The 27169-nt window shown below is 39.3% G+C and overlaps 2 protein-coding genes across 2 annotated transcripts in view; both read left to right on the top strand.

Moving 5' to 3' along the window:
• The window catches only part of LOC136237452 (uncharacterized), a 326109-nt gene that overhangs the window by 162691 nt on the left and 136249 nt on the right, over window positions 1–27169 (top strand). The window contains exons 7-10 of the mRNA XM_066027675.1: window positions 4865–4936; window positions 11524–11901; window positions 12292–14156; window positions 14214–14593. Coding sequence (XP_065883747.1) covers window positions 4865–4936; window positions 11524–11901; window positions 12292–14156; window positions 14214–14593 — 2695 coding nt within the window. The remainder of the gene's footprint in view (window positions 1–4864; window positions 4937–11523; window positions 11902–12291; window positions 14157–14213; window positions 14594–27169) is intronic.
• On the top strand, window positions 20446–25815 carry LOC136241732 (troponin I-like). The gene is made up of 2 exons (XM_066033018.1): window positions 20446–20982; window positions 25178–25815. The coding sequence occupies exons 1-2, from the start codon at window positions 20446–20448 to the stop codon at window positions 25253–25255; spliced, it is 615 nt and encodes a 204-aa protein (XP_065889090.1). The 3' UTR covers window positions 25256–25815.

Raw genomic sequence — 27169 nt, forward strand, 5'->3', positions numbered from 1 at the left:
TGTTTGCCGCTGAACTCTCTACATGATGGTTTCTTTGTAACTGAACTCTCTACTTGTAGGTACATAACTTCTTCTAGCTGATCTCTCTACAGGGTGACTTGTTTCTAGCTGAACTCTCTATAGGGTTATCTGTTTGTAACTGAACTCTCTACAGGGTGATTTGTTTGTAGCTGAACTCTCTACAAAATGATTTTTCTCTAGCTGATCTCTCTATAGGGTAACTTGTTTGTAGCTGAATTCTCTACAGAATGGTTTCTTTGTAGCTGTTCTCTCTACAGGTTGACTTGTTTCTGGCTGATCTGTCTACAGGGTGACTTGTTTCTAGCAACACTCCACAGGTGATTTGTTTACAGCTGAACTCTCTACATGGTGGTGTTTTTCGTAGCTAAACTCTCTACAGAGTGACTTACTTGTAGCTGAACATTGTATAAAGTAACTTGTTTGTAGCTGATCTCAATAGGTTAGCAAACTTGTGTATACAGATGAACTCTCTACTGGGTAGTTTCTTTGTAGCTGAACTCTCTACTCGGTGACTTGTTTGTAGCTGAATTCTCTACAGAGTGACTTGTTGTAGCTGAACTCCCTACAAAATAACTTGCAGTGTATATAATTTTACAATGGAGTAAACTAAAAACGTATAGCTGAATGCTCTATTATAGTGACTGTTCTATTAGAGTATCTCGATTTCGCATTTTCTCCACGTAATTGGCTTCGAATCACAACTCAGTGGTTTGTAATCCAATTCTTCTGTACCATTGCAAGAATTTTCTGCGATAATTATTCCTGCTGCACACCGATTTATAGCTCATTGCTCTAAGCGATTTTCCTGGTAGGCATGAAAACTAATAGTTTTATATTCATAAAAATCGATCGCGTAATTGTGACACAGGTTGGGTTTTGTGTCATATCTCGATGGCCTTTAGCTTGATTCTTTTCAAACCACAAAAAGGCACTCCTACGATAGTTACTCCATCTACATAGCAATTTTCAGCTCATTCCTTCAAGCGATTTACTCTGTGGGCGTGACAGCCCTTTGACCTCATTTTATGTGAATAATCGGTCATAACTCTGTGAATGTTCATTGGATTTCTACCAAACTTCATACTGAGACTTGCCCTTTAAGTGTGCAAAATTTCAGCCCGATTGGAGCCCGCATTCGTGTTATATTTCGGATTTTGCGAAGGGTGCGAAAAGAAGTAGAAAGAAAAAAGAAAGAAAAAACCCCAAACTTTGGCTGCTTGTATCTCGGAAATGGCCAGAGCAATTTTCTTAAAATGTTAAATGAAGACTCCCCTACCTAGCCGGAAATGTTGTAGCAAATTTGGTGTCAATCGGATAAGAGATCACAGGGCTACTAAGGTGTGAAAATCGTGTTTTCTTCCTTCCTGTTAATATACTCACGGTGTGGCACGCCGGCTTCTTGGGCCGCACGACACACTACCATGTGTCTTGATTATGCTGGCATTATACTCAATGCTTTGATTACCTATTATTCCTCAAAGTACTGGCAGAAGCGGTGCAAGTCTAATGTTCAGATGTGCAGGGTATGCATGCCAGAGCCTTTGACATCAGCCCTGCAGTGGTACTGCAGCTGTGGGTAGTTGGAAAAGGTGGGTAAGGTCAAACATAAATGCAGACATAGACATGAACATTTTCAAAATACACTTTTACAGTTATTTTCATACATAATTTTATATGTACAGTAGTCTTCCTTTCCAAACACAGAGATTGTCTTTGAGTAGGACTTATCCATTTATAAGCATATGTGGAGAGGATAGGCTACACCCTATAGAGTACCATACATCATAATACTGTTGTACACATGCTTTAGAAATCTAATGCATACTCACAGAGATTTAGCTGGCATGCCCCAACTTATTCTCACCAGCCAGGACCGTAGTAGGTATAAGTGCCTGTGCCTTATACTGAAAGATGTGAGCTCCTGGATCTTTCCTGTAAGAGTTACATAACTAGGGTGGATCTCTTCAGTTACATAACTACATTAGATTTCTAGAGCATTTGTACAACAGAACATGGTCTATAACACTTGTAGCATGTAGCCAATCCTCTGCACATCTGCTTATAAATGGATAAGTGCTACTTGCGAAGACCATGTCTGGGCCTAGAAGCAAAGCCTCTGCACATCTGCTTATAAATGGATAAGTGCTACTTGCGAAGACCATGTCTGGGCCTAGAAGCAAAGACTACTGTACAGAACAAGGTTAGGTATAAAAAAATTAACTTTTGCACAGTTGTAAAAGTGTATTTTTAAAAAATGATTGTGTCCATGTCCACCCTTATCTGCCTTCCTGCAGCTGCTGTAGCTGAATAGACTAATAATCTGCTGGCCACAGCTCATTACAACCAATATCTGATTATGATTATCGGCTTCTGCTGATTACCGACCCGATTATTGGTACCTGTGAAAATGCAACTTGTCAATGAAATGGGCATTAGAAAATTCTGTAATAGAGTAGTCAGGAAATTATTTCATGTGTCTATTCTATTCGAGTACATTAATTGAATGTTTTATAAAGCTGCTCTAAGAAGGTTTTTGCAATGCTGTTTCAATAATTTTATTGCTTGGTCAATTACTTTATTTTCATATGAATAAATATTAAGGCAGGTTATATAGTGCCAGCAGTCATGTGCATTAAAAAAAAGAACTTAGACAAGAAAAACCTAATTAAGCAAAAAAAGAAAAGTTGACCGAGCTGGGGCTTGAACCTGGGTATTTGGTTCATAGTCCATACTCATAACCACTGTACCACTGGTGTGGCAGCTACCCACCTCCCTTAATTTCTACCTTATAAACGTCCAACTGAAGTGACTTCTATATATATATATATATATATAACAGGAGTGAAGGAGAAACCAAAGCTGAACATGACATTAACCTAATGCTAAAAACTACTTTTCACGTTCCCTAAAGTTGAATGCTCAGGGCAACCTGCTAGACGTGTCCCCTAAAGTTGAATACCCAGGGCAACCCTCTACACGTGTGCCCTAGAAGTCGAATGCTTGGGGCATATTGGATGCGTACCAACCCTAGCTCACCTAGATACAACTGGTGTGTTTGATAGTTCAGGAAATGATGGACTTGTACATTTAGCTCAGTGGCAGTCTAAATACATATAATACATTGTTGTACTACAATTTGTCATAGCAAACAACTATATACCACTGTATTTCAGTTGCATGCATGCAGTTGCATTTAACTACCACTGTTTATAGCTATTAAACACTCAGCAGCACTTCAGTCACTTTCATCTCCCTCTGAATTAATTAAGAACGATCGAGATACTCTAATAGAGCAGTCAAGTAGCTACTCTAATAGAGCAATCAAAGCTACAGCTTGTAGTCAGAATATTTGCCCTATAGTTAGCTATAAAATTTACAGTTTAAAGCATTGGATTTATTATAAGTGCTAGCTAAAAATAGCCTAAAATCCATTCTCAGAGCTTCTAAAATCTCAAACATTTGCAGAGAAATGTTGTCAGATGCCTTATTCAGCTATACCAACTTTCAGAAACCCCCTTTTTAAAATCCTACATCTGCCACTCGTTTATTCAATAGAAATACTGTAGTAATATTTACTCACCTTTTATATGTAAATTAGAGACCTAGCATGAGGATCTTGTGGTTTTTAAAATACACAAAGTTCTGAGGTCGTGGTCTCTAACCAACTTAGAAAATGTATCAGCATTTGGTATGGGCATATAGGTGGAGTTATTGTGGGATTAGGTTATATGTTGTACTGAAATCGTCACACAATGTTTAAATAATCATGGAAGACTAAAATTAATGTGCTTTTGTCAAAGTGTTGAAAAAATCGAATCTTGCACTGCTTCCTTTCACAGCTTAGACTTAGATCTGGCACAGCTGGATGAAATGACAGTGATCGATAATGTCAAACCAGCTTAGCGGTAGCCAGTGCCTTTGGAATCACAGCAGTGTAAAGAACACGTGTGCCAAGGAAGCAGCTAGTGTGGATTTATACGATGGGAACGAGTTGTTACACATTATGCTTTCAGTGGCACCACAGTAGCACAAAGAACCAAAGAGAACAGGTATGGTGTCAGAAGCTTATCCATTTAGGTCTTAGTAAAGTCCACCCATAGTTTAATAGGCGACGACGAAAATCTCAAACTTAAAACACTCTAAATACAGATGGGCACTAAACAGAATTTCCATGATATTTCTGGACTTCTCTGTTCATCATAACGAAAGTTCATACAACATTAGCTCCCATAATCGAATTCTTTTAAGTCTGCCTATAAAATAAATAGATTGGCTAACCACATGTTGGCCTGGGTGACTGGTCGCCCACTGCAGGCTGAATATGCTTGGAGGGAGCATTGCAAATCAATGATCGAAACTGAAATTTGTGATGGTTGAGGTCTTTTCTGCTAGCAGGTTTCTAACCATTTTAAGAACCTGCTAGCAGGTCTCTTAGTGGATTTTAAACACCTTATTAACCTCCAAAGATCAAAGCATATTATGCACACAATTTTCTAAGAAATGATGAACACCAGCATCTATTTTATTATTTTTTAAATGACAAGTAAAAATTTGATTATATCATGATTACTCATCACTTTTTTCTGCCAAAAATTTCATTTACATGGTACTCTAATTAAAAAATGAAACACATGGACAATTAGGCAAGAAAATTAAGAGTATATTTAAGCATAAAATGTTGCCTTTTTAAGGTTTGCAGCATAAAGTAATAAAAACATATAATAGGTACCTAATTTCAACACTTTTATAACAGGATGTTTGAAACTTTGCTGTACATGTACATACCTACATTGTATCTTTAAGCAGATGTTCATATATGTATTATCTCCATTCTTTGATAAAGGACGGCAACACTGTATTGGATCTAGCTATGCAGCGGAATCATCACAGGATAGTAGAGCTTATAACAAGCATAGTAAGTTTATACTCTTACATTATTCATTACAATGAATAAGGGAATCACTGTGGAGAATATGTGACATGATGACATAATGACTACATACATACGAAAGACTCCCTGCTCTTTAGCATTGAACAAGTTATAGTGATAGCACTTCTCTTGTTCTGCAGCATGCTACTAATACTATAATTCTTAAGACACTAGTATCTAAGAATGGGCACATCTAATCTTTCATTTTGTAATTGTCACTTAAACATATTTTGGTAGGAGATGACATGTTTTACATTGTTTTTTATTGCACACATATGTACTGTACTTATGTATGTATTGTACAGTTATCATCTTGTACAAAACATTCTGAGTCACTCTGAAGACATGTTTTAACTTGTGTGGCCCAAGAAGCTGGCACGCCACACCATGAGTATATTGACAGGAAGAAAGAAAGTACGATTTTCACACCTACGTAGCTCTGTGATCCCCTATCCAATTGGAAATAAATTTGCTACAGAAGTGCTGGCCAGGTATGAGAGTCTACATACCAAAGTTGAAGAAAATCACTCAAGAAATTGCCAAGATACAAGCGACCAAAGTTTTATTTTACTTTCTTCATTTTCTTCTTCATTTTGTACACTTTGCAAAATCCGCCATAAAACACGAATGCATGCTCCAATCGTGCTGAAATTTGGCACACTTGAAGGGCTCATTACAGATGATCTCAATACCAACTTTGGTAGGAATCTGATGAATATTCAGGAGGTATGGCGGATTAGTTGCATAAAATAAGGTTGATTATTGACATAAAAATTAATTAAGTTGAACTTCTTTCATTCCCACAAGTAACCCCTTGAAGGAATGAACTGAAAATTGCTATGTAGATGGAGTTACCATTGTAAGAGTGCCTTTTTGTAGTTTGAAAGTAATCCAGATAAAAAGGCCATCAAGATATGACACAAAACCCAACCTGTGTCACAATTGCGCGATCGAATTTTATGAATAAACAACTATTAGTTTTCATGCCTAACAGGCAAACCACTTAAAGCAATGAGTTGAAAATCGGTATGTAGCTGGAATCATCATCATAGCAAGTCCTTGTAGTAGTACAGAAGAAGCAGATAACAAATCACTTTTCGAAAACGATCTACATATAGCAAAAGTGAGATTGAGATACTCTAATAGAGCAGTCACCCTAATAGAGCATTCAACTGCTAAGATACTCTAATAGAACAGTCACCATGCAGCTGCAAATAAATTGCTCTAGTGATTCAGACCATTACAAGTCACCCTGTAGGGAGATCAGCTTAAAGCCCATTCATTCTGTAAAGAGTTCAGCCACAAACAAATCACATTGTAAAGAGTTCAGCTACAAGCAAATTAAGTCACCCCGTAGAGAGTTCAGCTAGAAACAAGCCACCCTGTAAAGAGTTCAGCTAAAAACAAATCACCCTGTAGAAAGTTCAGCTAGAAAAACTCACCCTATAAAAGTTCAGCTACAAACAAATCGCCCTGGTGATATCACATAGAAACAACTCACCCTGTAGAAAGTTCAGCTACAGACAAATCATCCTGTAGATAGATTATTAGCTAGAAATGATTTACCCTGCATGCAGAGTGTCAGCTAGAACCAAGTCACCATGTACAGACTTCAGCTACAGAAAAAATCACCCTGTTAGATCAGCTAAAAGCAAACTGTCGAGAGATCAGCTACAAACAAATCACACTGTAGAGAGATCAGCTAGAAAAGTTACTCTGTAGTGTGAAGAGTTCAGCTACAAACAAATCACTCTGTAGAGAGTTCAAGTTACTCTGCAGAGAGATTAGCTAGAAACAATTTACATACCTTGTAGAGAGTTCAGCTACAAACAAATTACCCTAGTTCAGCTACAAACAAATCAACCTGTAGAAAGTTCAGCTACAAATAAGCCATATTGTAGAGAGTTCAGCTACAAAAGTTTAGAGAACAGCTGGCACCCTATAGAGAGATCAGATAGAAATAATTTACCTTGTAGAGAGATTAGCTCAAAGCAAGTCGCCTTGTAGAGAGATCAGCAAGAAATCAGTCACCATGTAGAGGGTTCGGCTACAAACAAATTACCCTTTTAGATCAGCTAGAAACAAGTTACCCTGTACAGAGGTCAGCTAAAAACAAGTTACCCTGTACAAATGAGCTACCACCCTATAGAGATCAGCTACAAACAAGTCACACAGTGGAGAGAGATCAATTAGAAAAAAATACACTGTAAAGACATCAGCTAGAAACAAGTCACCCTGTAGAAATATCAACTGGAATCAAGTCACCATGTAGATACTTCAGATACAAACAAATCGCCTTGTAGAGAGATCAGCTAGAAACAAGTCACCCTGAATAGAAATCAGCTAGATGAAGTAACCTTGTAGAGAGTTCAGCTACAAGAAACCACCCTGTAGAGAGTTGAGCTGCAAACAAATCACCCTGTAGAGAATTCAGCTATGAAGAGATCACCCTGTAGTGAGTTCAGCTAGAAACAAGTTACCCTGTAGAGAGTTCAGCTACAAAAAAAAACACTCTCTGGAGAGAGTTCAGCTACAAACAAGCTACCTATAGAGATCAGCTACAAACAAGTAACCCTGTAGGCTACAAACAAGTCACCTTGTAGAGAGCTCAGCTATAAAAAAAAATCACCTTGCAGAAACTTCAGCTACAAACAAATCCCCCTGTAGAGAGTTTGGCTACAAACACGTTACCCTATAGAGAGATCAGCCAGAAACATGTCACCATGTAGAGAGTTCAGCTATAAAAAAGTCACCCTGTACAGAGATAAGCTAGAATAAGTCACCTTGTAGAGAGTTCAGCAACAAAGAAACCATCCTGTAGAGAGTTCAGTTACAAACAAATAACCCTGTAAAGAGTTCAAGTATGAACAGATCACCCTGTGGAGAGTTTGTATAGAAACAAGTCACCCTGTAGAGTGATAAGCAAGAAGTCACCTTGTAGAGAGTTCAGCTACAACTAAACCACCCTATAGAGAGTTCAGCTACAAATAAACCATCCTGTGTAGAGTTTGGTTACAAACAACATGCCCTATAGAGAGATCAGCTAGAAAAGTCACCCTGTAGAGAGCTTAGCTACAACAGATCACCCTGTAGAGATTTCAGCTAGGAACAAGTCATGCTGTAGAGGGATCAGCTAGAAGAAGTTACTTTGTAGAGAGTTGAGCTGCAAACAAGTTACCCTATAGAAAGATCAGCTAGAAACAAGTCTCCCTGTAGAGAGTTCAGCTAGAATCAAGTCACCCTGTGGAAAGTTCTGCTACACCCTGTAGAGAGTTCAGCTACAAACAGATCACCCTATCGAGAGTTCAGCTAGAAGCAAGTCACCCAGTAGAGAGATCAGCTAGAAACAAGTCACCCTATAGAGAATTCAGCTACAAAGGAACCATCATGTAGAGAGTTCAGCTATATACAAAGAAACCACCCTGTAGAGAGTTCAGTTGCAAACAAATCATCCTGCAGAGAGTTCAGTTGCAAACAAATTACCCTGTAGAGAGTTCAGCTGCAACAAACAAACCACCTTGCATAGCGTTCAGTTTCAAACAAATCACCCTGTAGAGAAATCAGCTAGAAACAAGTTACCCTATAGAGTGATCAGCCAGACAAAGTAACCCTGTAGAGTGTTCAGCTAGAAACAAATCACCCTGTAGAGAGTTCAGCTACAAAGAACCCACCCTGTAGAGAGTTCAGCTACTGTGTAAACATGTTACCCTGTAGAGAGATCAGCTAGAAACAAGTCACTTTATCGAGAGATCAGCTAGAGACTAGACACAATGTAGAGAGTGCAGCTACAAGCAAATCACCCAGTAGAGAGTTCAGCTAGAAACAAGTTACCCTTAGAGAGATCGGCTAGAAACAAGTCACCCTGTGGAGAGATCAGCTAGAAACAAGTCATGGTGTAGAGAGATCAGCTAGAAACAAATCACCTTGTTTAGAGCTAAGCTACAAACAAAATCACCCTGTAGACAGTTCAGTTACAAACAATCACCGTGTGGAGAGTTCAGCTACAAACAGATAATCCTGTGAAGAGTTCAGGTAGAAACAAGTCACCCTGTAGAGAGAATCTTGTAGACGGTTCAACTACAAGCAAATTAGCCTATAGACAGTTCAGTTACATTTCAAGCCACCCAGTAGAGAGATCAGCTGCAAACAGGTTAACCTGTAGGGAATAATTGGCTTGTAATAAATATATGTACTATATATTTAATTTGCATATTTAGTGCTAAAATTAATAATATAGTACGTATATACACATTGAGCTGAATCCTTAAAAACAATTAATAACTCGTGATTGTTACATCACACAGGCATCCTGTATCACTCGTTAGGTAGTGCCTCTCAACCTGCTTAAAATATATTAAAAGCGCTTCATTCAAATGTAAGACACTGCAGTAATGACGCTGTAAAGTTTCTCCATACATTTTCAATGGGGAAGCCTCTATGCAGTCCTTTGTTGTTCCTGTTGACACATGTTTGTGATGAAGCCAGATGTCACATTCCCGCCCTCTACATGCACGATTTCACTATCTGTTATGTAAGAGGCTGTAATACACTTTTGAAAGAATAATAAAACAGTTTTTGTGTGTGTAAAACAGAGTTGCATGAGTAGAAGAGCTGGTGCCACTGTTGCATTGCATTTAGAAGATAAGTAGCCTACTCATGTTCAGGAAATAAACTTCTTCAGCCTCAAAAGAGAAAAAACCCAAATTATAATAGCTCAAAATCTGTTTTGCAGCATTTGTGGACCTGCAAGTGAGCCAAACAACATGTATATACACATTTACCACACAGCTGCCCATTGTCTTCTAATCCCATTTAGTCAATTTGTCATTTTATTCCTTTTCTCATCACTTTGCAACACATGTACACAACTTTTCCAGTCAGCATTTTGTTTTTTGAAGTCACATTCCCACTAAATTCTAAAAGTTTCAACAAATGAAATAATGCTGTTTGTATAAATTTGGGCTGATAGTACTCGTAGTGACTTCCAGACACTCCTGCACTGATCAAATATACAAGGGGTGGTATGTTCAACTTCTGCTAGCATAATAAAGGAATAATACTTTTTATTGAAGTGCACACACTTACACTTCATCTGTATTTTCATGTATTTCACAGAGTTAATCCTAGCTACCTGATGATTCCTGGGCAACATCAGGTTGTAACACCAATGCTGCAAATATCAAACTATCTTACATCAGATGAAGTAAGCTCAGAACAAGACTTGGACCATCTGCTGCTGCTGCTGCTGCTTCTGCTGCTGCTTCTGCCGCTGATGCTGCTGCCGCTGCTGCTGTTGCTAGTGGAATAGTCATTAATACCACCATTGCCGCCATCACCATCTTCACTATCACTGCTGATTTTGATGAGGAATCGCTGTATATAGAAGTTCTTCATTACCCAAGTCTCATCCAAGTACACAACTGCTCTTTCTTCAGTTCTGTTGCACTTCATTCATTTTAAACATTAATGACGCTAATGGACTATGCAGGGATGCTCATAGTATACCCTACGTATATGTGTAGTGATATTAAAGCACAAACTGTTGCAATGCTAACCATTTGTCATTGATCATCTTGTACTAAATCGCATATCACTCAACACTCTTTTAAGCTATGTATATTATATAACGCATTACTTTTCAACTCATTCCCCTGAGGAGTTCACCCTGTGAGCATGACAGAAGTTTGACCTTATTTTATGGAAATAATAGGTCATAACTCTGTGAATATTCATCAGATTCCTATAAAATTTGGTTCTGAGATTTGCCGTAATAAGCCCTTTAAGTATACCAAATTTCACCTTGATCAGAGTACGCGTTTGCATTGTATGGCAGATTTTGTAAAGTGTGCAAAAAGAAGTAGTAAAAGAAACAAACAACGAAGAAACACTCGAACTTTGGCTGCTCATACCTTGGAAATGTTCAGAGAGATTTTCTTCAATTTGGATGGAATGTAGACTCCCCTACCTAGCCGGCACTTCTGTAGCAAATTTGGTTTCAATCTGATAAGGGATCACAGAGCTACAAAGGTGTGAAAATCACATTTTCTTTCTTCTTGTTAATATACTCATGGTGTGGCGTGCCGGCTTCTTGGGCCGCACAACACACTGCTGTGTGTGTTGATAAATGCTATGCATTTGCCAGTATTATGGACACTCATAATTGCCATATTTAGTGGTTCCCCAAAGTGTGATCTCTGTGTTGTTGAAGTCTAATGTATGCTGTATATATGATACTGAGAAAAATCACTTTAATTTGCTGCAGGTTTGTTGTACTGCAAGATGTACCACTGCTTAAAATTATTAGCTGTATTCGCAGGGTACCAAAGTATGGGATAGCTCAATCCTTCCAGTACTAGTGCATGTGACTGTGCAAACTTACTTCTTGGTAGTAGCATATTATTACAATTACTGTAGTAGAAAAAATTTTCTGTTCTCATCATTTGCAGAACAGTACCCTTTTTACAAAACGTGCCTATTATAGTTAAAAATTACACTGTAAACGTATATTCAGTTTCATATTCTAGTGGTGAAAATGACACACGTTCATTTATTAATTATAATTAATTGTACAGGGTCATTTCCTTATTAAAGACAGTCACCGACACACATTACTGGCAACAGAAACTGTTCCAAAGGGCAGCTTTGTTGTATTTAAAGGACAGCATGGATGGTTCCTTATGGATAAGCCTAGTGTCAAAGTATTCTGCACGTCTGATGATACTGCTAAACTCACATCGGCTATGGTTCAATTGTTACTGCCACTCAATCAACCTGCCAGAGTTGAACTGTTTGTCAACAATTTAAACATTTTGCAACTAATTACAGCATTACAAGTTGATGATGAAGTACTTGTTAATTTGGATCATTACAATATCATACCAAAAGCTGTAATCAGATACAAGGGATCTTTACCTACCTTAAAAGGAAAATACTTTGGGGTTGAATTACTAGTAAGTTACTATAGCAATATATGACTGGGCCTGCAAAAATAGGGAATGTTTGCACATTCCATCACATAATATGTCATATTTCAGTACTGGAATAGAATATTTCTGTAACTTGAATTGCAATGCCAACTAAAAGTTTAATACTTGCTGAAAATTTCATGGCTACAGATTCATGGAATATAAAGTTATGATACATCAAATTTAAAAAAAAACTTGGCAATTTTTATGTTCCCAAATGCCCTATTTTTGCAGGCCCAGTCACTTATGTGTAACACGTGCAAAAGTTGATAGGTATATACATGTCTAGTGGCCATGGTTTACTATAATAATTACTGTAGTTATGTCACATTATTAGCCGGAATTGTTATGTACATAATATGATCATGTAAATAGGAGGAGAAGCATTATGGTAACAGTGATGGTACTTATAAACACCTAAGGTTCTTCTCTTGTTCACATAAAGCTGGCCTTTTTGTTACTGCTGATAAGATTATTCCATTGGACTTTGTCAAGACTTTGGTAACTGAATATGATAAACTGTGTGCTTCAGGTGAAGCAGCTTCTCGTTTCTACAAAGTTACTTTAGTTGGTCCTGAAGGTGCTGGAAAAACCAGCATTGTACGTACCATGTTAGGAAAACCATTTCATCCAAATGAAAAATCAACAATAGGAACAACATTAACATTCCGTGCCTTGGTGAATTATTTTCACAGTTGGTTAGAACAACCCAATGAAAGTGCATCACAAGAACTATTGAAATTGGATAAATCTGTGGTTGTTGATTGGAAAGAAACAACAGCAGCAGAACTTAAAACCTTGTTGGATGAAGAATACACTAGAGAACTGTATGAAAAGCTGGAAAACCTCATCAAACCAGCAATTGCTGAACATCTTGTGGTGGAGGAAGAGAATTTACAAGAAGGATTACATTATGATCCTATATCAAATATACCAGATCTTGATAGTAAAAACTCATGCAGTAATTCAGAGGTTGACTTAAGTTTTCAAAATGAAGAAAAAAGCATTAGAGGAGCTGCTAAAGTAGCATTTGGTAAAAAATCTGAACGGTTGTTAGCTAAAGCTTCCATCTCAGACTTTGCTGGTCAGCTAAGATTTTTCAGTTTTCAGCTTTTGTTTCTAAAGAAACATGATGTAATAGTCCTGACTATTAATGCTTCAGTGAAGTTGGATCATCCTATTGTACCTCGTGAAGAACTACACTATACTAGAGAAAGAAAAAAAGCAGCAGGGATGATGACAACCCTTGAGGCTATCCACTTTTGGCTACAGTCAATAAGTGCACGTTTTGGAACTTCCATTATTCCCATAGGGTGTATGTCTCGACGTTCACCTACCGTTATTATTTGCTGTACTCATGCTGAGAAACTATCCATCCTACAACAGAACAATGTAGTGATTATTATTCGTGAGTCACTGTTTAACAAACCATATGCTGAACATTTACCTGAAAATAATGAAGAAGCATTTCATCTAATCAGTAACAAAAACCGTAAAAAGTTCAGATCTGCTATTGCAAGGTTTCAGCTGATAGTGCTAAAAGCAGCTACACCAGCTCTTGAAGAGAAACGTCCGATTAGCTATTTGAAACTAGAAGAATCAATCGGGGACAAAGTAGAAGAAGGAGACAATTTAATAAACACTACAGTGTTTACACATTTAGCCAATGACGCTGGAATTGTCGGTGATAAGGACAGTGATGCTATTAGTGCTGCACTTGAATATTGTTCTCAACGTGGTGTTCTCTTGTATTTCCCAGATGTTCCTGATATCTCTAATTTAGTTTTTATTTCTCCCCAGTGGTTGTCTGATTTGTTTTCTACAATTATTAATGCCCATGATTCGGTTCCTAACGCTTTTTCACTTCAACATGCTTGGAAGAGGTATAGCACTCATGCTATCCTACAGGAGGATTTCTTAGAACACATTTTAGAGAAAGGTGGTTATCAAGATCACAAAACTGCTGTGATTGCGCTAATGAAGAAGTTTGATCTTCTTGCAGAAGTACCAAGTACAACAAAGTTTTTAGGGGAATCTGAACTCCCCAAATCAAGAAGAAAGTTATTTATTGTTCCCTCTTTACTTATTTGTGATCCCAAAAGTTCCTCGTATGAACCAAATGAAAAAGATCAAGTACTCCTGTACTCTTTTCCTGACCAGTACCTTCCAGAGAGTGTTCTGAACCAACTGCTAGTCAGGTTTATATCATGGTCAGTTGAAAACGGATTTGCTATTCACAAGTAAGTGTCCTATATGTATATAAACACATAGTCTATTATATATGTATTTATATTTAGTATTCAATATGGCCTTGGTCAGTTTGCTTTGGGAAAGTTTCAAGTTTACCGTCTTGTCTATGATCATAAATTCTCTCAGATTAAACTAATTGTCAGTCAGTTGGAGTCATGTTGGCAGGAAAAAGAACTGCAACACTCAATTTTGGAAAGCTTTCAAGAGTTGCTCCTACAGTTAGAAAATAGTCTACATAAACTAATGGATTTTTATCTACCATCAGCCACTAAACCCACTGTATTTGTTTCCTGTCCATACTGCCCACTTAATGATCTTCCTCATGTTTCATACACTAAAGAAGAAAGGTACTTATATTGTTGCAAAAGGAATCCTGTTGTTGAGATCCCCAGAGCTAGGTATATTCCTTGTGGAATAGACTCAAAAGGTACATTTGCACATACATATTATAAGTTAACACAATCTTGTTAGGTTTGTATGTACTATGAATATGCTAAAATAGGGAAATTATGCTAGCGATAGTAACTATATAATTATTCTGGATATTTAAAGCAATTTTGAATTGTCAGATTAAAAGATATTCCTTTGAGTTCCAATAAATTTCTTACTACTTATATGACTTCTTTAATAAATTTTTACAATTGTTTTCCAGGACCTGGTGTAGTACTTGAGTATCCATCCTGTAGCACAGTTCACTATGACTCTGTTTACTGCACCAGCGCTATTTTAATGATACTTAACGCGCATGCATATAAGTGTAAAAATACAATATAACATACATTAAGTTATAGTTATATCCTGTTACTAGGGTGATATCATTGTTATTACACAAGTCTGAGGTGGAGCTGAGGACAAATGTAATAACAATGATATCCAAGTATACAGGATATGATTATTTTTTATCCCAGTGTGCAGGAGTATGAGAAAGTTTACAGGGGTAGTCAATTAAGTTCCAGTTTGAATTTGTCCTGTCACTGTGCTCAAGATTTCATTCAAATTGTGTGGATATTCAACTTTGTAGCTACAAAAGAGACCCTACATACTGCCTACGAACTGTAGCGAAGGGTGGTGTTGCAAAGTAGCAGTTCCAGGTATGATTCGCCTTTGTCAGAAGTTGGTATGGTGGTGGTGAATGGTGTGCAAGAGGAAAAAAGACCAACAAGTGGCCACCGTAGTCCGAGATAGAACGATGAAACTAGCGGATATTGAAAGAAGTTAGTTCTTCACCATAGTGACCGTTGGAACTGATTGCTGGAGCGAAAATTGGCACAGACTGTTCTTGACATTAATTTTATTAAACTATCATATCGGTAACTTGTGGTGTTACTGTATAACGGATTAGCAGCTTTCTTGTAAGATTTAGCAGGTTTAAGTGCTGTACTGGTGTGTTTTGTATCAATATTTCCTTATTTGGTTCTTTTTTCCATTGGTAAACAATGCCATTCGTGGTTATTATGATATCACAAACAAGACTGAGTGGCTTTGCAACAGGGTGTTAAGTTAGTTATCACTGTGTGATAACTAATATATCATACAGTAGCAGCGCTGCTCTGTCTAGCTTTATGGTAGTTATAACCCAGCATGGCACTTTGACACTCCCACACACTGTTTATATAAGCACTTGTAAATAGTGTGCAATTGTTACTATATAGTGAGATAGGTTGGTGTATGTGATATTGTCAGATTTTGTTTTGTGTAGTAGATATAATACTTTTTGTGTTTTGTGGTTAGTTAATTATATTGCATCATAATGCTTTAGACCAAGAAACTTTAGTACACATGAAGTGCCATCAAAGTGACAAAAATGTCCATGTACAGCTAGATTCGATTCGGTTTCATGTTATATGTATCTACCATGACAACTTGAAACATGGTACTGCAGCCATGCAGTTACAAGCCTACGGAAGATGGTGAATTTACAATGGTCTTGTGGCGAAGGGAGGGACTGTATGTATATCAACAATACAGTGGTCAAACCAAGTCTAAGTTTATTTCTTAATATGTTTAAGGGTCCAGTACAGTGGATGAAAGTAGAGAAATGTGAAGAAAAACAATTGTATTGGCTCCACTGGCAAGATGTGCATGACATGGTAGTGTGTCATGCAACCCAAGAATCCCTTGTACTCTTGCTTGCAATCTGGCATGGAGCGAAGACAGCTTGTAATCTCGCTTATTGGAATCATACGTGTGATAAGTAGCACCACGTGTCATAGCAGTAGCTGCGTGGAGTGAAGACGGCAGCCAGGAAGAGCCAGTCTGGGAACGCGCCAACTACTTCGAATCCGGTGAGCCCATTCCATGTATCTATGTCAGTTTTATGATAGTGTGAATACTTGCCCATGCCAGTGTGCATGGGACAATGATTGGTACATTGATAGGCCTCTAAAGTGCTGTGTAAATTAAAGTTGTGACCAAGGATGCTGCGAACAGGCTAGATAAATAGCTACTTGTGCATGTATATAAGGTGAAAGAGCCACCTTTAAAAGTGCTATGAGAAGCCATAAAATGTGTGTCTGATTGTTTTTAGTATTCAGGGCTTACCATTAGCACAACAAACACATGCAGCCTTGGTCAGTCTTGAGAAGTGCCATGGGAGAAACAACTGAACACAACACAAATTCACTAGCCATTTTAAACTAGTTATCACAGCTATCTGAACTGATATTAGCAGGGGATCTAATGAAATATTTGAGGGGACTTTGTTGTCTATGGTGTTAATACAGCCCACATCCTCATAGGCAACCAACCACAGTGGCATTAAGTTGTCATAAGTGAAATATAAATCAACAACCCATTTAGTTCCATCAAACTGTATGGCTACATCTACGGTTGCTATTATATCAGTCTAACTATTTTGTGTATCATTTTTTCTATGTTCTCTTACTACACTGATTTGTTTCAACATTGCCAAACTTGTTATTTAGTGGCACTTTACGCTATGAGTACTATCATGTGATGCCAGTGGCTAATAAAAAGGAGGTGGATATCATCCTATTCTTTTCAGGCAACCAATAAACAAAACAACAGCAAAATGCTGTACCAAAAGGATATACTTCTAACTATTAAGCAGATTTCTTCTACTCAAGGTGCTATCTGGAATTTGCTGAGTTGTATAGGTGAGCGTGGTGTCGTCTGGAATGCGCTGATTGTACAGGGAAGCTCAATGATACAATTGTGCAATCATGGAATGTGTTGAGTGTGAGCATAATATAATTATATATGTGAGGAATGTGTTGAGTGTATACGTGTATTTGGTGGTTGCCATGCATGCATAAGATAATGTTTGCTTGTTGAAGAACCTGGGGAAGCGCTGGTATAGTGTTCTCTCTCCTAATTTGTTGTTGCAAACTACCCAATAGTAGTATGAAAACCAGCTACTGTTACTGCCTACTCAGCGCTTAATAGGTATTGTCTTTTACATGATTTGACAGACCAACATGTGCTGTGGTCAGCCATTGATAAATGGTGGTGAGTAGTTTAGATATGTAGTGTTTATTGGGAACTTATTTGGTAGGTCATAATGTCAAAGTTTCAATCCGGTTATAGTTGTTGTGACTGGTCGGAAATACCAGTACGCCAACTACATTATTATAACTTATCTTGTGTAGGCATATACCACTCTCCCAATTGCAGAATTATTGATAACCAAGAAACGAATGTTAGTATGTGACTTAATAATGCAAGTACTGTTATTGTAGAGTGCTATGCAGCTTGGTGGGTAGAATACAAAATGGTTGGTCATCTACCTGTGCTGTAAAACCATATGCTCAGCTGTAAATTGTGTCATTAACTTACCGAGGTAATAATTGGAATAAGAAGCCACCTAACAGCTAAATATCACCTCATTTGATCTCTTTCTATTTCCCAAACCTAAAATCCACGTGCTATCTAGGACAAAGCCCTGCACACCAGACAACCAAAAAACCCAAAGGGTGCAAATGTAACAATCCAAATGCTCTAGTTGAATGTTGCATTAGAGCATTTTACACTGTATATAAAATATACAGTGGACCTTCCTACCCAGATCTCTATTATCTAGGCACATAAGTTGTCCACTGACTACACCAATCACTATATGGAAGCATTCACTTGTCCTCTCATGTTGCTAAATCATGCCTATATGTTAATCTGATATGCTACTCTCCATCATCTTTGCATATTTGCTTTACTAACCATGTTCAAATAAGGCATATTCACAGTCACATAGAGAGTGAACCCAAGCTAATAAATATAAATATATATATATATATATTTCTTTGGTGCTTGCATACATAGGTGAAGTACCCGAGTTATTCCTGTGTATCACAGTGGTTCTGTGCACAGTCACCAACTATATCAGGTAAGAAAAAAAAAGGTTTGCACTGTAGGGAACGTTTTGTTTTAGCAATGTTGACACTAGGATTTAATATAGCTGTGAAGTTGTACATTACCTATGCACAACTACAGGCTGTGTGCCCCTTGGGTTTTTTCATTGCCACTACCACTATCCACCTTGCTCCAACACTGTGATAGATAACCTTATGGGCTATTTGCCTGTTTCCCGTAATAGCTACATTAATTGTAGGGAGACTACTCAGTGTCTTTTCACATGCTGAAGGTACCCATGTTTACTAGACATCAAGCTCCAAAGTTGTGATATTACATAATATTATAATATAAATTTGTCTAAGGCTTGCTACCTATAACTATAAGTGTATTTCAGTTATATCATTGCTTACTACCAATACTGCATCCTCATCAGGGTGAGTGTATCTTTTGTGCATCTTCATTAGCATGGACCTCCCATGTTGCAGTTTAGCACCATACATATGAACCAGTTGTGTTACAGATTTCCCAATTGGGTTGGTTTAGGGGAAAGTTTTGCTAATCACTCACCTTTCTATGGCACTAGTAAATATGGACAGGTCATCCCCAAGCCATTAGGTTGGTTGGTAAATGAGACCAGTGTAGTACTCAAGTTTGTAGTATTATACCCGTAGAAAGGGAGAAAGGACTTTGCGAATACTGGAAGTGCTGCAGTGGGACTCTGGGAACCTGTACAATTACCAAACCCAACAACCATCCTAGGACAGGGGTTGTATCCAAGGACCATTAGTCCTACTACCAACATTAAATGACGTTTAAGACCTTAAACTAAATTAACGTGGGTAGGGCTGCAGTTAAATAGTAATCCAACAGTTGAGTGAGTCAGTGTCACTAATTGCAATTACATCACGTGCACATGTGTGTGCGCTTATTGGAATTATATGTGTGATAAGTAGCACCATGTGTCATAGTAGTGGTGTGGAGTGAAGACAGCTTGTAATCTGCCCACCCACCTCCTGTTTCACCAGCTTTACTCCCTGTACTCCGAAATGCTATATCAAATAGTATTTAACAGCATTACATATGAATTATGCCAAATATATAGGGTATATAGATACAGTGGGATCTTGATCATTCGAATGTTATTTAAACCCCTTATTATCCTAACGATATAAGTGATTGTTCTATTACAGTAATTTGTCATCAGGTATAGTGTATGTTCTTTAGAGTAGTCTGGTATGTTGATGAATGGACTTTAGCTGTCTGGGAAAGTTGGTGTTATGGAATTTCTATGAACATTGTGTTGTATGGAATGCATTGAATTACATTGTGGAATATGTGTACATAAAGAAGTGTATGTATATATGGGTGCTACTCAAAGGTTGGTACACAGTGATCCAGTTTGAGTTCACTTGTGTACAGATATGATCAGTGTACACGCATTAATCTATATTATAAGAGTGAAAATCCATCTGTCCGTCTGTCTGTCTGCATTCCATTTGATGTCACGCATTGTACTCTCGAACCGCCGCGCGTTTCGAAGCGTCTTTGGCGTCACGGAAGTGCTGATTATTGAGCTCAACAATGACGCTTTCGAAAAGTTCATGCGAGCTATCGTTAGTCGTCTAGGGGCCGTTGAAGGCAGGTGTGTAGACTAAAATTCGCTTGAATTCTTTCTATAAACCGCATGCAAACCGCAAGTAAACACCTATCTCAGTCCATTTGTACAAGTCTTTATAAGACAAAAATATTGCTGTATCAATGTGGTGAAGTAGATAGGTTAATGGTTTAGGTGCCTGTCTTACGTGCGCGAGGTTGTGGGTTCGAGTCCAGCTGGTGTTAATTTTTTTTTCATTTTGGGCACCTTTTCAGTACACTTTTTTTCGCACTGTACTGCATGTGTTTTTGCCAACTGTACACACGTGATATTTCTAATTCAAATTCATTTGATGTGCTGTGTAAGCATGCCCGAGCATGTCGCCTAAGCGAAAAAGATCGTCTACTTTTTGTGCGTTTCAAGCAAAGAGACGCAAGCAGAACCAAAGATTGGATCCAGAGAAGAGACGGGAAGAAGCAGAACGACAAATACTGCGCCGCCAGGAGGCTTCAACTGGAGCTACCACCCCATCCAGTGCTAGGTGTGAACTGGACTCACAACAGAGACGACGACAACGTGACGCAGAAGCCCATCGTGTGGCCCGCCAGGACGAAGAAAGAAGATCACAGGAACGGATCCACGATGCAGCTGCCCGTCGACTTGCGCGTGCGGACCCGGCCACCAGAGAAGAAGAACAGCAGCGTGATACAGCTGCCCGTCGACTTGCGCGTGCGGACCCGGCCACCAGAGAAGAAGAACAGCAGCGTGAAACAGCTGCCCGTCGACTTGCACGTGAAGACCCAGTAACAAGGAGGGAGGAGCAACAACAAGATACAGCTTCCCATCAACAAGCTCGAGCTGATCCACTCTACAGAGCTCTGGAGCAGCAGGCTAACACAGCACGCAGACAACAGGTACGTGCAAGCACACACCCAAGCTTTAGGGGGCTTAACTATCAGCCACACAACTTCTTCAACACTACAGATGTAGGCACACTTAGTGTAGAATGCACACACTGCGCCGCATTAAAATTTCCCCAGGAGACCGAATCCCTTTGTTGCTTGAAGGGTAATGTCCAGTTAGAGGCATTTCCACAGCCCCAGTCATTCTTGAGACACCTGTATGAAGGTACAAACACAGCAGGTAAACATTTTCTAGCTAGCATACGTAAGTATAATAGTGCATTTCAAATGACAAGCTTTGGCTGTAACGAGATAACTATGGCTGGCTTCAATCCTTCTTTTAGAGTACAGGGTCAAGTCTATCATCGTATAGGTAGTTTAGTTCCATCAACAGGTGAGTCTCCTAAATTTTCCCAAATTTATTTTATCGACAACCAGCAAACTGAAGTAGCTACAAGATATGGGATAGTTGATGGGTTAAGGCTTGGCATAGTTAGGGGTATTACTGAGCTTTTGCATGACGATAATCACTATGTTCAACTTATTAAGGTAGCTAAAGAAATATTTGAGCAGCATGATGAGCCAGCAAATATTAGGGTAGTGATTAATGAGAACAAACGGCCTGTAGGAGAGCATGCTAGGAGGTACAATAGCCCGATGTGTGACGAGGTAGGAGTGCTAATGCCTAATGATAATGTAAATAATAGGGACATAGTTTTGCACTATAGGGATGGGTCTTTGCAGCGCATTTCTGAACTTCATAGGGGGTATGATCCTTTACAGTATCCTTTACTCTTTTCTTATGGCACCGATGGATGGCACATCAACCTGAAATTGGCTAATGGTAGGAAATTGACAGCCATGGTGTATTACCGCTACCACATCATGGTCAGGTAAAAAGTGCCTGCATTGCTTAAGGCTAAAAGGCTTTTCCAGCAATTCCTGGTTGACGCCTACTGTAAGATTGAAACTGAGCGCTTACAGTTTCTCAGGCGTGAGCAAAAGGCACTACGTGCTGATTGCTACCAGGATTTGCGGGATGCAATGGTAGATGGGGATGGTGACCCCAGGAATGTTGGTCGTAGGGTGATCCTACCGTCGTCATTTACTGGTGGACCACGCTACATGCATGAGCGTCAGCAGGATGCAATGACCTACGTTAGGAAGTATGGCCACCCCGACCTCTTTATCACCATGACCACCAATCCTAATTGGCCAGAGATTAGGAACAATCTACTACCAGGTCAAGAGCCTCTGGACCGTCCAGACTTAGTGGCCCGTGTGTTTAGGCTTAAGGTGAAGAAATTGTTAGAGATGCTCACAAAGGAGATGATTTTTGGGAAACCACGGGCTTGGCTCTACTCAACAGAATGGCAAAAGCGCGGTTTGCCACATTGCCATTTGCTGCAATGGCTTATTCCAGAGCACAAGATCACTCCAGATAAGATTGATGACGTCATCTGTGCTGAGATCCCTGATCCAATGGTTGATCCTGAGCTGCATCAGATCGTGATTTCCAACATGGTACATGGGCCCTGTGGGAGCATCAACCCTGACTCACCCTGCATGGAAGATGGCCGCTGCAGTAAGAGCTACCCAAAGCAGTTCAAGGCTGATACCCAACTACGTGCAGACAGTTACCCACTGTACAGGAGGAGGAGCCCTGAGGATGGTGGACAAGTGGCTACCATTAATATGAGGGTGATGGGGTCTCGCGTTACTCAAGAGATTGACAACAGGTGGATTGTGCCTTACAACAAACTTCTGCTTCGTTCTTTAAACTGTCACTGTAATGTCGAGCTTTGCGTGTCCATCAAATCCATCAAGTATGTACTGAAATACGTACACAAGGGTTGTGATCAGGCAACCTTTGCTCTGAGGTCTGATCAGGTGGATGAGATCTCAGACTTCCAGAATGCACGTTACATCAGCAGCAGCGAGGCTGCCTGGAGAATACTGGAGTTCCCCACACATGAAAGGTTCCCTCCTGTTGAAGAGCTTGCTGTTCACTTGGAGAATGGCCAACGAGTGTATTTCACTGAGGAGACTGCAAGAGAACAGGCTTCTGGTGACCCTCCGAAGACTACGTTGACAGAGTTCTTTGTCCTCTGTCAATCTGATGATTTCGCCAGGACTCTGTTGTATGAAGAAGTGCCTCAGTACTACACGTGGAGCAGGAAGACTTGGAACAGGAGAAAACAGGGAAAGGATGTTGCTGACCATCCTGGAGTTAAGGAGGCTCAAGTTATAGGCAGAGTCTACACCATCAGTCCACGTCAGGGAGAATGCTTCTACCTTCGATTGCTGCTTCATCATGTTAGGGGACCCCAGTCTTTTGCTGACTTGAGAACTGTTGAAGGTGACCTCTGTAGTTCCTTTAGGGATGCATGTTTGAGGTTAGGTCTTCTTGAGGATGATAATCAGTACCACTTGGCTATGGAAGAGGCATCAGTCAGCAACTCACCTGCAAGTCTTCGCACCCTGTTTGCAGTGATCCTTAATTGGTGTGAACCATCCAACCCTCTGGAGATTTACGAGAACCACAAGGAAGCAATGGCAGAGGACTTCTTGCACCAGCAATGTACTCAACATAGGGATGATGACTTGGAGTTCAATGATGACATCTTCAATGTGGCTCTCAATGACTTGCAGGAAAAAGTTATTTCCATGGGAGGTAGGGAACTGTCTGAGTATGGGCTACCCCAGCCTCAGGAAGTGGATAGCGATAGGTTTGCACGTGTGTACCGTAGGGAGATTGACTATAATCCTGAAGAGCAACAGGCATACGTAAATCGTAATGTTCCATTGCTTACTGCTGACCAGCAAGATGTCTATGACACCTTTTGCTCCATGATAGATAGAGACGAGGAGGCATGTTATTCTTGGATGCCCCTGGTGGAACTGGCAAAACTTTCTTGATCAATCTTATTCTAGCTAAACTTAGGTCTGTAGGTGACATAGCATTAGCTACTGCTTCTAGCGGAATAGCTGCTACTCTCTTGACTGGAGGACGTACCTTGCATAGCACCTTTAAGATCCCTTTGGACTTGCATGCATCGGACATCCCCATGTGCAACATCAAGAAAGGAACTGCACTATGTAGGGTGATCATAGAGGCTAAAGCCATAGTAGTCGACGAAGCCCCCATGACCAACAGAGGTGCTTTTGAAGCTTTGGACTGTACCCTGAGGGATCTGACAGGGAATGATAATCCAATGGGAGGCAAGTGCATGCTACTGTGTGGTGACTTCAGGCAGATTCTACCTGTCATTCAAGGTGGTACTAGAGGTAACATTGTTGATGCTTGCCTCAAGTGATCTCATCTGTGGGACAGTGTGGTGGTTAAACAACTACACACTAACATGAGAGTGCACCTGTGTGAGGATGTGGCAGCTGGACAATTCGTTGAAGAACTATTGGCCATTGGAGATGGGAAGTTTCCTATTGACACTCTATCTGATGTTGTCCAGCTACCTGACACCATGGGAACCTTTGTGGATAGCAAGGAGGAACTGGTTTCCAGGGTGTATCCAGATTTGCTTTCTAACTTTAGCGAATTGGCTTGGCTTTCTGAACGCTGCATTCTTGCTCCTCTTAACAAGACCACTCATTCCATCAACATGACTCTGGTGGAGCAGTTACCTGGTAACTGCTGTGACTACAGGTCCTTGGACACCATACCTGATGAATCTCAGGCTGTTCACTTTCCAACAGAATTCTTGAACTCTTTAGAGGTATCTGGACTACCTCAGCATCTTCTCTTACTTAAAGTAGGCGCTCCTATTACTATTCTACGCTCTCTAGATCCTCCAAGGGTTACTAATGGCACTAGGTGTGTAGTTACTAAACTGTCGGCTAACACAGTAGAGGCCAAGATTTCTCACGGTAGATATGCAGGACACGATATTATAATACCACGCATTCCTCTCATTCCGAGTAACTCGGTTTTGCCTTTTGAATTTAGACGGCTTCAATTTCCAATTGCACTTTGCTTTGCCATGACCATTAACAAAAGCCAGGGCCAAACTTTTAAGGCTGTAGGATTAGATTTGCCGGACGAAAGTTTCACACACAGCATGCTTTATGTGGCACTATCTAGGGTAGGTTCAGCAGATAGATTGACACTTTTAGTTAGAGGGGATTGCAAAACACGTAATGTAGTCTATAGTGAGGTTTTTAGATAGGCAAACACATGCACTTTAGTTAGGTTTGTCTGCTGCTACTGCTGCTTTGTGATATTGTGGATCAGCACCTGTGGATGGTGGTAAGGAAGGTATTATGGTAAAAAAATGTATCAGATGGTTGCTTTGTATATTTATGTATGTGTGAAACTATTTATCTTTTCTATTCTTTTGTCTTTATGCATATCCTGGATGGTTTGCTCGGAGGAGGGATGACTGCAGCTACACAGTGAAATGACACGGTCCCGTGGCAGACTGTTCTTAACAACGTGGGGCACGTTGTGAAAATGGGAGCTATTTATAGACTTTACAGCAATGATTTGAACTCTTTCTACACATGCATACAAAGCAGAGTGGAGCATTTTTCGGTTTTTCCTTTGCAGCAAAACAAAAGAAAAGGCTGGCAGGTTTTTTCCATGAGCTGTCTTGGGCTGGATGACTCAAAAATTTTTGTTTTCATTTATTATTATTTCTTGCTAGCCCCCACTCTGTGCCCATGCTGTTATATTTTATAAAGCCGTTATATTTTGTCATAACAGAATCGTTGTAGTGCGGATTACAGTAATTCATGGTATGTTTGGTTGATGGTAGAATTTGAGCAACTTAAGTCACAAAATATTCCAATAAGAGTGCACTTCTCCACAATTATTGCATTCATGCAATCCTTACACCACATTGTTTCCTTAGTCTTTTATAAAGTATCTATAATAATAGTATATTACCAACTGTAATTTCATTTCATTTCCATGTCATTGTACATACTGCCCTGCACGATAGGGCAGGTACTACAGCTAGTCACAGTAATAAAAGGCATATTCTCCATAATAAAAGTACCTTTCACAGTGATTTTTTACTGTAGCTGTCTGTATATTGTTTGCTGTTACTACAATAATATGCATGGTGTGTCATCTGCTGTCATCATGGCTTCCGCCTTATGACAAAAAAATAAAAATAACCAATAGCCTCATTCCAACAGACAAACAGCACGCTTTCCTTGGTTAGACCTTTAAAGTCAATCACATGTTCTTTACCGATAGTAGATGTGCAGCTCTGTATGACAATACAATTGCAGTTGTAATTTATATGTACAATGCCCGTAAACAGGTATGATTGACATGGTTTGATCATAATGGGTAGATGACATGTCTGAATAATTGGACTATCATGTATTGAATTTTGTTTTGTGATGTTGCTGTTCATTGTTTGCCATTATGGACATGTGTGTTTTTATGCATATATGTATATTTTTTATCAATGGTATGTAGATTTGCAGCTGCATAACAACATAGTAACACAGATCTTGTATACCTATATGCATCTGCGAATGATATATACAGGGTTATTGAATTGCTGTGTATATTACTTTCCGCTGTTTGTGTTGTTTGCTGTTTCCAGCTTCTGTGTGCACCACTACTGTTAGTTTCTTTAAAAAAATAAAACAAACACAACCTATTCAACTGCAATGTGCATGACACCACACCTGTATGGATGCAGTTGCAAATATACATTAATGTCGATACTACTGCTGCATGAGGCTGTTTGCTGTTGTTCATTGTTTACTGTAAGGTTACCCAGATATGTGTGTATGTGTTACTTGCTGCCATTGCAGGATTTGCAATGAGCAAATGAAAGACCTTTAATACCTATGCAGCTGCATTGGCAACTTAGCTGCAGTTATACGTGTGTGATTTTTGCTGCTATTTAAGTCCTAGCCAGCATTATTTGAAGCATAATAGGTAGCCAAAAGCATCATGCATAATACTAGTTTAATATCGATGATATTTTAAATTTGATTATAAAGTGCAATGTGCACACTTAAAACAAAGCCAATTATCACAGCTGGTACGTATTATTAGTGCATTTCATTTAATATTAAAAAGAATAAAAATGTGTAATAACTTAATTAACATTGCTTGGTTAGTGCAGAAATAACATCAAGATACTCTAATACAGCAGTCACTTACTCTAATACAGCAGTCAGGAAATACTAATAATGAAACAGTCAGTACTCATGCATG

The sequence above is a fragment of the Dysidea avara genome, chromosome 1 (genome assembly GCF_963678975.1).
Source record: "Dysidea avara chromosome 1, odDysAvar1.4, whole genome shotgun sequence".
NCBI lineage: Eukaryota > Metazoa > Porifera > Demospongiae > Dictyoceratida > Dysideidae > Dysidea > Dysidea avara.

Excerpts from the sequence above, each read along its gene's own strand:
- LOC136241732 (XM_066033018.1), top strand. The coding sequence starts at position 20,446 with ATGTCGCCTAAGCGAAAAAGATCGTCTACTTTTTGTGCGTTTCAAGCA. Across the intron at positions 20,983-25,177 it reads ACACAGCACGCAGACAACAG|GTTTGTCTGCTGCTACTGCT; the intron begins GTACGTGCAAGC and ends CACTTTAGTTAG.